Genomic DNA, 12,851 nt, shown 5'->3' with positions numbered 1-12,851 from the left:
GCTGAATGATAACTCCACCTTCTTCATCCCTCTCTATCTGTTGTTCTTGTTTTTGAGTTAAGATATTCAGTTTATTCCTCCTACGTGCAATTTAGTTTTCTTCAAAATTTGCAAATTAATTGTTCTCACTGAGCAAGTTCGTCCGTCTGTCTGTAAACTGCTTGCCTGGTCCAAACATAGTGTACATGATACTTTACAAATTCCGTTCAAAGGACGGCAACATTCCTAGAAATAACTGTATTTTTCTACTTACCTTCTCACTCATCTTCTGTCATTTTATTTATTTATACATTTATTATACCAGGGTATATCTATTATTCATCCACTCATTTATTTATAAATGTTATTCATTCATGTTTTTGTCCATTCGTTCACTAGTTTTACAGAGGCACTTGACTACCTTTACTTTTGAAGCTTTGTCATGTGTTTCCAGGAAGTACCGTGTGAGGGCGCTGCACATACTGCCACCAGTAAACTGGCCATCAGAACAGTTACCCTGTTTGGCAATGCAAGGAACCTTTTCAAAAGCATCAGTGCATGGGCAACAACCAAACATATCTAGAGATATCATTTGCTGATGTCAAATCTTGTGAAACAATCTGCCGGATCAAATATTTCTTCAAATTTGTGATTGGATGCGAATTATTTCTGAAGGGAGCGATAGCTTAATGAAAGACACACTTTTGACTCTGATGGGTACACTTGCATATCATCAGTAAAGCCAAAAGTGATAAAGTTCACTACAAAACACAACAAATCCACACAATTCCATGTGCACAAACAGATTTGATGCTTTTTGTTAAACTTTAACAACTACTACTACTATGGAACTCAAACTTATAGCCCTGCATCTTATCACATGGAGACAATGAGAGCTGTCAAATCGCTGCCAGCATCTCAGTTTACATTCAGTATATTTCTAATCAACAAAAACAAAAGATAATGAAGTTCACTTTACCTTGACATTGATATCCTTGCTTGCCCAAGCCCCTGAAAAAAATAAACAAACAAACAAAGATCACTTTGGGAACTCAAACGTCCAATGTCACAGGCACAAGCCAGAACAGTAAACATCTGTCCACTTGTTGCCAGTTGTCACATTCCTGTTGTATTGGAAAACTAGGTCACCAGTCAGGCAGGGATAATTTCCCGGGAATCGGTGGCAAGGTCTATGTGAGAATTGCTGCATCACATTCTAACCAGATTCTTGGTATTGAGACATGGACTTCCTAAAGACTGCGTACAGTGAATGACATCTTTCCAGGAATGAAAATATCACCCTGGAGCTAACGTATTGCATTAGTAATAGGTTTAGAAGGAAAGATACGCCGAGAATTGTCATCCACAGTAAACATTCAACACATACAGACGATTCTCTTTCTAACATGGAAAACGGTACCTTCAGTTGGAACAAACTGCTGTAAGGCAGGAAAAAAATATGGTATAAATTCTGTCAGTAAATTTCGGATTTAGAAAAGGAAAATATATGGGAATGCACCTTTATTAGCAATAGTAAGGTCCATATAATTGTTTCTTTTCTCTTTGTCATAATTTGCAATCAGTTTTCAAAAGATATAACAATGCACTTTGCACTTGAAAACACTAAAAGGTTAGATCGCAAGGTTGAAGTAGCTTGTGTCATTGATTGCAATGGCCTTGAATTTCACTATAAGTTTGTTTCTTTCTGTTGTTGGCAATGTCAAATTCAAGTGAGAGATCTTTCTGATTGGCATTTGCATCACTGATAAAAATCTTTGCATCAATCACTTTCTGTCCATCAGTATTTCAGTGCACAGACTACAGTACAATGCTGTATAAAGATTATGTAATGGGTCAGGGGAAATTATTAAATATCTGTAGGGTGTGATGAGTATGGAAAGTGCAGAGGTAAGGTTGTTGTGTAACACCCACGATGTTGTCCAGTTTGGGAAAACAGCAAACACCAAAAACGTTTAAAAATACGTTTGATATTCAGAATTATTGTTTACAATGTATGTCCTTTGGGGTTATATTTTGAGAGATTTACAATTTCATCAAAAGATCCTGTGTTTATGGATATTTTTTTTTGGAAAGGAAGGACTTGCGAGAAAAAATTATCATTTTGAGTTTCAACGAAAGTACTCTACAGATTCCCTTGCCACAGGTCATCAGCAAATATTCTAACATCACTTGGTAAATTTCCACAGCTGTAAGAAATCAAATCGGTACGAGAGGACATCTTTTGGCTGATATCCACAACAACAGAGGTGTGATGCCAAAAGAAGAAAGAGCAACAGGGTAAGAGACAAACAGACAGACAGACAGACAGACAGACAGACAGACAGACAGACAGAGAGCTTTTAGTGATGAATAGAATTGGGCAGGCCATCAGCGATAATGAAATGTCAGAGAAATCATCATGGGATATATACATTTAGCCAGACACCACCCACACACATGCAAAAAGGTGAATGGTCACTTGGCACATGACAATCGTTGTACGTGATCTCCTCTCTCTTTTTTCAAGTCTTATTCTTCTTCCTCATGGCAAATATTGACACATACCGGTATGGGTAAAGTGTCAAAACACCAATTGGGCACAAATGACTTTAAATTTCTCATCAATCAACATTTTGAACGGTAATATTTACAGCACATTATATCCTGGGGTTTACCCATCATTACATAGATGAGAATCCAGAGATACTTACAAAAAGTATCCATATGGATCTTATAGGGTCAAATCATGTTTCACTTCATGTGGTTAGCTTTTTCACGCTTACTTGTCTCAACCATACCAGGCAAATAAAAGCAGTAGGCCCACACATCAGCACATGGGTGAAAAGGTTTGTGGTTTAATGGATGGTTTCCACCTTTTCCCATTAAAATGCCCATGCATGTCTTGGTATATGAAGACCATGGAGCCCTTGTCTAAATTGGGTCACCTCCCTGCCAAGTTCATATTTCACCATCATTTCAATTTGGTTAAAAGTAGTGAAGCACAAGTACCATATGGTGCATTTTAACAAAATATTGAACATGTGGAGGCCCTTGAAAATATGTGTGTGTGTGTGTGTGTGTGTGTGTGTGTGTGTGTGTGTGTGTGTGTGTGTGTGAATGTCTAGTATGTGTATATGAATACACATGTTGATATATCTACGTATCTATACACAGACACACACATACTTATGTACAAACATGCATACATACATACAATACATACATACATACCGGTACATGTATGTGTATATGTATTAACATACATACATCCATCCATCCATCCATCCATCCATCCATCCATACATACATACATCCATGCATGCATGTCATGTTTTGTGTCTCTGTACACATATATACAGATGGGTGGCAAGTGCAAACCCATCCATTTAGGTACGATGAAATTTAAGTTTGGTAGTAATTTTGGATGATTGGTGTATCTTCAGAAATCTGAGCTCTAAACAAGTTTTTAGTATGATTGGTAGGTACTATGATATTTTTTTAAGGTTTGGGGGATTCTCAGAAAAGTGATTTTGGTGTAACTGAATATTAAAAGCCATGTTTGTCATATGACCAAGATCGCTGCTTCCGTAATTGTCTTGTGTTTTAACATCTGGTGTATATAATAGTCTCAGGAACAGATACAGTGAATATGAGAGAGTTGCTGACCCTGTTGCTAACTTCACGAATGATAAACGGACAACTTGTGTGGTTACAAAGGTTACTGTGACAATATTTTCACGACGTTTTCATTTGAAACGAACTTTGTTCTGTGTACAAGGTGCTTGCTGCAATGCGTCTGTCTACTGTCATTTGTGAGTGCAGCATCACAGGTAATGTTTTCTAGGCAGGACACAAAGGAGAAAATGGCACAGCTCCACAGTCAATGAAAGTTATTGAAAAACATGTATGTGATGCTAATGAGAGAACTGAAAGTCACACGTAGACAGTACCAGCAGACTGATGAGCATTCAATAAAGAAACCTATTATCATTAAAATAATTTCAGACAAACCAAAATAGCTGCTACGTTAATAAGTAATTTAGCCTGTACCCTTTCAGCTTTCAGCTTGTGTTGAGGCAGCACACCAAAATAAAAGTATATAAGATTTACACATTCAAAACTGAAATATTGCTGTTGTTGGTGATGTAGCATCACCCAGTTTTTGCTTCAGTAAATCAATGATGTGGAACAGCTGCACACCAAACACTGCCACAGTTCCAAGTCACTTAAGGTTGTAAAGGTACAAGGTCACACTGACCTTGCCTCAATTTCAATATTTTTCCAAGCACAAAAAAGAAGATGTGATTCGTGATGTGGTGGTGGCTGCTTATAATAAAGCATCATTCTCCAGTATCTGGGCATTAATTACACTTTTCGAAAGTTTAAATGTTTTTTCTCTGACATTAACAGTATTACATACTGTCGTTCATTGGCAACCAAGGCAAAGGTGCCTTTTACAGAGAAACAATGTTGGAACAACGACAGTGGGTGATCCCTACATACATCCCTTCCTCAACCTTGTGAAGGTGAAGAGAAACACAAGATGAAAGATATGATCAGATGAAAGATGCAGCGGAAATGTGGTTCCACTTTCACACACTTCATGAACTGCTTAAATCTCACGAAAAATATGCAGAGAAAAAATATACCATTCTTTAAAAAAAAAACTAGAATTACAAAAGCTACACAAAATCGAAAACGTTTTACTACGTACCATATGAAATCCCCACAGTGGGAACAGTAAGTAGGTTGCCGTAGAAAGGTTGCCATAAACTTGTGTCCATTTATTTGGTGTACGCGTCTCCTGACGGCTCCACGACGCCTTTTCATTGGCCGGTCCCTGGCCTTGAACTCCCGCTTTCCAGCCTCTGTTTGAAAAACAAGTAAGAAATAAGCGGTTGGGAACCAACAGTTCAGTTGCACCACAGCACGGGTCAGAAACGATAAATTGTGGATGTTCGTGCATTTTGTATTTGGGGAGCTGTTCTCTTTGGCGAGGGGGAGAGAGAGGGAGAAAGTGACACACTTGAAAATTTGCTCGATGTTTACAAGAAGGAACATCATCACTATGTTGAATTGTGAGCCACTTCATCATCACACCTTCAGTATGGAACTTGTAAAAGCAGAACAAAATGATGAATATAAAAATTTACAGCAACGATATACATTTCGCTTTGAATATCAAACAATACGTAAAGTATATCACTTCCTGTCAAAGGACTTCCCTGATATATATTTTTGCCTATCTCTTTGCGGTAGACCTTATCTTTGGGGTACGCATGGGCAGTCAAACCCAAATTTATGGACTATATGTGCAAAGGATATATTTGCTTTGCTTTTGTTATAGTTTTATCTATTGTTATCAAAAGTTACCTCCATTCTACAATTTATTGTCAACTAAAAAATCAACAAATTTCACAGTTTTAAACAAAAGTGAGTTAGCAGCAAAAGTGAAAGAATAGCGCGTGGTTGGAACACCATTATTGAAAATGATAATTGTGAATAATACAGATTACCAGCAACATAAAAGAGTGAGTCGCCGCTGTTCTTGACCACAAGAAATGTTGGGCTACAGTTTCCATGACCTGCCTAATTTGAAATCTACATTTCTTTTCAAGGCATGATTTCAAATTCCACAGATCCAGCTTCTCTGGTTGTAGGACTAAGGATTACAATTATTTTATTTACTTTTAAACGATAGGAAAACTGAAATTCAGTTGATGACAATAGCATTGGACAAATCACACACATACTGGCTGTGTTGATAAGTTGAACACAGGGCATCTGGACACGATGTTTGGAATAAAAATAAGAATGGCTGTATGCAAGGATATTTAAAGTTTAAAGGGCATCAATTGGTTAGTGCATATAGTAGTGAGGTACATGTACACATAATGAAACACACAAGTACCTGTACACCAATATCTGAGTCCCCCTCAAAACTGATTATTGATGAAGCGCTTGCTGTGTACATCTTCAACATGACTGACAGGATTTTTCTGTAATTATATATAAATCTCTCCATGTGATAATATCTCTAGTCTTATTTATAAGAGCAGTGGTCACTCTATTCTTAAAATGCTATAGTCTAAACTTATCAGGTATATGAAATTAGGAAACACTGAAAGCAGCAGGGTTGGAATGATCACCTCTTTACAATCACACAGAGGCTGACATTTACCTCTCAACTACCTCTACCCCCCTGAGACAATGTTACCACGACGATCATCTTACCCAGGTGTCATTTATATCTAGGTGAATATACCAAAATAGATGAAGTACTACTCTGAAGTAAAAAGAACCTTCCCTACACAGACCACTAGGTAGGCCCTTTTTTTTGTCTAGTTGACGACTATAATGGACAGACCCATGCGCAGATCCATAGGGATTGATTAATCGTTACACAGTTTCTGAGAATTATTGGCACAGTTACTGGAACTCAGCTACACTCACAGGTACAACGTATGTACTTTAACACCACCTGTGAAGACTAAGAATAGAAGTTCGCCCGTTGAGGCAATTACAAAGTGTATTTGTAGCACAAAACAAGCCAAGGAAACCTCGTTCATTGCTATTTGAACTGTGATTTTTTGCAGAGGGAAAGTGTGAAGGCAATTAACTCTACATCAAAGCCAACTTGGTATCGAAACGTCAACACCAGCAGTCAATCACCTCCACAACTCCCGCCCCTCCCCTAAAGAAAAGATTGTGAGAGAGTTCTTGGAAGGCATGACGGCCAGGATGGCCTAGATATTACGACTAATGTAGTAGGAATCAACATACAACTAGAATATTAGTATAATATTATTACTACAAGCTTCCAAGTCCAATAAAACAAAAAGGATAGACTATCGGTACATTATTTGTTAACAGATGCTTATATCAAGTCCCATAATTCAAATATGTATATAAATAAATAAGTAATATATATATATATATATATATATATATATATATATATATATATATATATATATATATATATATATATATATAAACAAGTTTCCATGATATGTACTGAAATACATGATTTGTAGTCACTTTTTCAACTTTTTTAAAGAATTATAAACAATTCCATCCAACCATTATCATAAGAAGACATTTGAAAAAACCAAGGGTACACTTTTTAAATCTGAAGTCACAAGTTCAAGTACACAGGTTCACTGATAATGATGATATTCACACGCTAAACGGTTCACTTTTGCAAGCTTGTATTGAATGACCAACCAGGATAGTCATTTTCTCTGACGAGATAACGTGTCAGTTTCCTTGTCAAGTCCATTCAAAAGAAAAGAATAATTCCTCCCATCATTTTGTTCTAACAGATACCCCAACCTTCCCACTCACACTGCGGCAGTCTGTGCGGCTGCCTATGAAGGTACTAGAAACTGACAAAATCACCATCTCCTTTCACAGACAATCATCCACCTTTCAGTATACAATGTGTGATAAAAATAAACAGGGTGTTTACAACTTAATTGCTTTTTCAAAAATGCATGACGTCTCTCTCTGAATTTCTATGCACGGAGACAATTTGAATACTTGACTGATAGGATTCACAAATCACATTGCATTGTGGGTAATAAATATCGGTACTACCAGTCGACTTCTTTTCTCTTCATATTAAGTCATGAATGTTTACATGAACAACAACGATTGAAGCACAGGAACTGAAAGGTTGATAAATACATTGTACAATAGTATGGAAGAAGATATTACTTCCTCTTTTTGACAGTTACTTCCGTTTTAATGTATTCAATTATCACAATACCTACCTACACTAGATGTGTAAGTTTACAAAACTCTTCTATAATTGCAACTTCTATTCAGTGGCAGAGGTTTAAACTTTTATATGGTGTTGGTTTGATCCTTCTCACTCTGCAAAATGAAATCACATCTACCTAGCCCTCACAAGGGGATGCAGGGTATTTAAAAAGGGAATTCAAGGGGTGAGCCACCCTCCCTGTTTTTCCAGCAATTTATTCATATGTTAATAACTGTACAAAAGAATACATTTTCACAGCAAAATAATATGCAAATTATACATTGTTATGTAAAATAGCAACCCTATCTTTTTTTTCAAAGGTGTGGAGAACTCTTGGTAAAGAAAGAGAATGTCTCCAGTAATGGTTAGTTACTCCATGAGTGCCCGGTACAAGTTTGATGAACCAAAGCTCTACATACATGTAGGTGTAAAATAAAGAGTTATGTGAAGCTCACTGGATTTTGCAAATCCAATAACAATACATTACCTGCAACTATCTTTACCTAATTTCACCAGGAACTCTTGTTTTCTGTAAATATTTATGCTTGCAAGCTGACTCTAAAGTACAAGTCACCTCATGACCAGACCAGAAAAACTATATTGAAAGTGATAAATCTCTTGGAACGAAAATACAAAAGCCCAATCTCATGTTTTGTCCCTCCTGGCAACCACATGTCAACTATGGTGAGTTCACATCACCGGAGGGCATCTAAAACATGTATCTAGTTGTCAAAAGAGAAAAATGAATCATTTCATCACGGTGTTTTGAAAAGTACATACATCCATATGGTGCCACCACAGCAATGTGACCTTTGACACCTGGCCAGAAGAAACTATAACAAAAAGTTTGTACTTTTCATGAAAATCCATGATTTCACCGTAAGGTCACAGGATTTATGTTTATGTTCAACTGGTACTTTTTATAAGGTGGTTGTATTTTTGAAGGGCCGGTAGCTGCAAACGTTTGATGGTTTATTTTTCTCTATTTTTGTTTTGTACGTTATACAATGGTATGGACAAAGGTATAACTTCCTCTTTTGGCTGACATTTACTTCCGTGTAATGTATTCAATTATCACTGTACCTACCTACCTACATTAGATGCTTAAGTTTACAAAACTCTTTTATGATTGCAGCTACTATTCAGTGGTAGAGGTTTAAAATTTTACATGGTGTTGCTTTCATCTCTCTCACTGTGTAAAATGAAATCACATCTACCTAGCCCCACAAGGGGTTGCAGGGTTCTCCACAAGGGAATTTGATGGGTAGGGCCACCCTCCCTGTTTTTCTAGCAATTTAGTCATACATTAACCCTTTTCCTGCCGGACAGTATCACTTCCCCATCAGCCAAGTCAGTAAAAAGCGGTATTGAGCCAAAACATGACGTATTTTCACCCACTTGGCTTGGTCTGTTATAGTATCTTTGGTCTAAAAAAATCAGGTTTACAGTCCTTATGTTTTCAACAGCCTTCAAATGTACAGTATTATGTTAAAATACACTATATGGAATATGTTGTGTTTCACTAATTTTAACCATCTTGACCTGGTGGTGAAATATGGACTTGGCAGGAAAAGGGTTAATAACTATACAAAAGAATACATCTTCACAGCAAAAGAATATGCAAATTATACATTGTTATGGAAAATAGCCACCCGTCTTTTTTTTCAAAGGTGTGGAGAACTCTGGGTAAAGAAAGAGAGTGTCTCCAATGATGGTAAGTTATCGTACTTCATGAGTAGAAGTTTGAGGAACCAAAGCTCTACATGTATGTATAAAATAACAAACAATTGTGTGAAACTCACTGGATTATGCAAAGCCAAAAATAATACCTGCTACTAGTATCTGTACTTCTCCATGATCACAGGATTTGTGTTTTGTGCAACCAGTACTTTTTATAAGGCAGATGTATTTTAGAAGGACCAATAGCTGGAACTTTTGAGTATTTACTTTTCTCCATTTTTGTGTTGAACCTTGATTGCAAGTTCTTGTTCTTCCCCCAAAAGCACTGAAATCGAAACACCTACTACTTAGTTTGCCCACACAGTTGTCTACGCAAGTAAAATGCACCATAATTGTTGATATTTGAATTCTAGTCTGGACCAGAGTTCACTTATCAGCAATCACGATGCAGTTTACGATTGTACAGGCCGAGTCGGCAAACCAAACTGTGTATCTGAACATGCCCTGGGCAGTAGAACAAGAAACAGTAGTTCTAGTTGACATTAAAAACAAAAGAAGTGAAACACATGTTCAAAAGTTGCAGGTTTTGGCCCTTTTACGAGGGACCCTAAGAAATTAAATGTTTGCTGATAACAAGCACAATGACTGTCGTAGTTTCAAAAGTGGGTTTCCCGCAATACCGAGAATACCAAGTTCATGGCCATGTCTGTACAGGCATGAGCAGCCATTAGCTTCATATGCACATGTGAAGACCTTGACTTTGAGGCACATCAAGCAAGCCATGTACATGTATTATGCATGAATGAAGATGGTTGAGTTCCATAAGCTGTAACTTTTGAAGTTTTTTCCATTATCGTTTTTTTGTTCCCTCAGTAAATCACAAATTCTCGTTCTGGTTCTGCCCATAAAATCATGTCAAAAATGGCCAGTGTTCAACCTGTTAAGCCTCTATGTGTGCAGTGTCCCAATGTTATTGTCAAGTAACTGAGTTTTAGTGCAAACTACACTTCATTTGTCAACCGATAACATCAGACACCGCATACACACAGGCTTGACAAGGTGAACACCTGGCAGTTTAGAGGAGAAAACGAAGAAGTAAATATAGTTATTTCCCTCAACAACAGAGCTTAAAATATTATCACAACAAATGCTTTCATGAAAATTCAGCTTGCTCTGAGTTCTGCCTCATTCAATTATTTATAAAATTGCAGAATTACACCAACCTCCGCCTCTTACGGAATACATATCTCAGATAACAGTCGAGACCCTGATAAGAATCGTGGAATGGTTTTTGCTAAACATGAAGTGTGATACCGTCCAGCGCAAAGGCCACAGTTGAAACACAAATGGATAATTCCGGTACTAAATGGCACGACTGAACTAAGGAAAAAGACAAAAGGGAGTAGTTTTCCCAGTCTACTCTCCTCCAATTCTACCAAGTAAAGTCATTATGAGATCACAAAATATTAGAAAATTTCTGCCAACCTGTGGAAGTCTTGAATAGAAAAAGAGTACACTTCCTCCTGCCCATCAATATGACGCGTGGATTTTCTTGCACCACTTGTTTTAGAACCATCTTTTCTTTATCAACACAATACATGGAAATAGGCTGAGCTGTACACCTTCTTTCAAAATTGAAGACTAAACAGGGGTTGTCTGTTTCCTGTGTTATTTGGACTCCATCAAACTTTTTACGTCATTGACAGTATATATGATATATGTTCCTAATTATGTATATAATTATGTATACATTTGTATAGGTACATGTAGGTATGTATATCTGCATGCCTATACGTACTGGTATGTATGACATGATGTATGTTTGTATATGTATATATTTGTTTGTATACGTGTTCATGTATGTATGTATGTATGTATGTATGTATGTATGTATGTATGTATGTATGTATGTATGTATGTATGTATGTATGTATGTATGTATCTGTCTCTCTTTGTATGATTGCATGTATGACAGTGTGTGCGTGCGTGTGTTTGAATATATAGAATCCCACACCTGATAGACCTTCAAAGAACAGATTTGGAAAACAACTTTCCAGGTACAGCAAATTTCATCCTTCCTTAGATCCCAAACTTGCAAAGCAATGGAGGCTATATCAAGCCTTAGTGATAGCAGAAATGATGAAAGGGCAAGGACTTTTTAGCATGGCTATCTTCACCCCACCTGCCCACCCATCCTGTGCACAGACACATGACAAAAAGCACTACTGAAAAACTGGCCCTGGATTTCAACAGACACAAGTTGAAATTCTCTGCAGCATAATTACAAGTACAGATTCTAGCTTGAAATGATGACAAACACTGCAATTTGTGTTTTGGGTGTTTTTTAATTAAAATGTATTTGTATGACCTTTGGCATCAGATGGCAAAAATCACTCTTACCATTGGATTTATCACTGCTATCAAAACCAATCCAAAAAGTCAACAAATCTCATTTGATCATTACTTTATGTTGGTAACTATAATTACACACGTGTATCTTTGAGATTTACTGGAACCTGTATATGAGATATATTAAATAATATGTGATACCTTTGCTCATCATGAGACAGAATTTGTGATCTAGAAAGGTATTCCACATTCTCGTTGATTTTCTGCAGTTTGTGAAAATGTCAAAAATTCTTGCCACTCACAGCAGAAAGGTTTCTCAGGAGCAGAGAAAGACAGAGAAAGATCAGACTCATTACCACAGTATACAGCTACTGTAAATTTTGACATCTTTATTTTTTTGACACAGGTACAAATATAAGCCCTCCTGAGTCGGAACATTGTAATACTAGGCTGATTCTCCAAAAAATGTGTGGCGTGGCACAGCTGAGAAATCAATACACCAACACATGCAAAAAACCCTATGTGTGACACCGAGATGCTGTAAATGTATGTCAACCGTATCATTTCCACTTCTGAAGTTACATTCTGCCAAAATTTCCTCTCTCAGTTTCACACCTCCCGTATCAGAATGTGTGTCAGAGTTGCCAATTGAACCCGACAAGCGATTTCTACCATTTGACGGCTTAACTATCAACTCCTGGTTTGATGGGAAACACAATTGTACCACCAGCGTTGCCACAAAATAATGACAGAGTTTATACTGTTCGTCAAAATAAATAATGATTGAGAATTCAGACAGTCTTTCGGCTACACAGAAAAAAAATCATGTGTATGTGTGTGTCAGTGACAGGACATCAATGGGCAAAATCAATTTACACATTCATAGTGACACACATATACACACTGGCACCGACAAAAGACAGACAGAAACACATACAGACATCACGGTTCTTTTAATTCATTTACATTCCAATTATTCTCCTAGCAAATACCTGACATGGAATGCCATAAAATCCTTTACTCATACAATTCACATGCCATATGTGCCTCGCTGTTGCTAAAAATATGCCAGGAAAAA

The 12,851-nt window shown here is 37.0% G+C and overlaps 1 protein-coding gene across 2 annotated transcripts in view; it reads right to left on the bottom strand.

Annotated features, from left to right (window-relative positions):
* LOC139149848 (calcium-independent protein kinase C-like) overlaps positions 1-12,851 on the bottom strand; it is a 66,699-nt gene that overhangs the window by 24,226 nt on the left and 29,622 nt on the right. For both annotated transcript variants that reach the window (XM_070721850.1, XM_070721851.1), the window contains exons 3-4: positions 4,694-4,847; positions 959-990 (exon numbers count right to left, since the gene is read on the bottom strand). In XM_070721850.1, coding sequence (XP_070577951.1) covers positions 959-990; positions 4,694-4,847 — 186 coding nt within the window. The remainder of the gene's footprint in view (positions 1-958; positions 991-4,693; positions 4,848-12,851) is intronic.

The sequence above is a fragment of the Ptychodera flava genome, chromosome 14, assembly GCF_041260155.1.
Source record: "Ptychodera flava strain L36383 chromosome 14, AS_Pfla_20210202, whole genome shotgun sequence".
In the NCBI taxonomy this organism is placed as follows: domain Eukaryota; kingdom Metazoa; phylum Hemichordata; class Enteropneusta; family Ptychoderidae; genus Ptychodera; species Ptychodera flava.
Note: the sequence above shows the minus strand (reverse complement) of the source record. Positions and strands in the feature narration are given on the sequence as shown.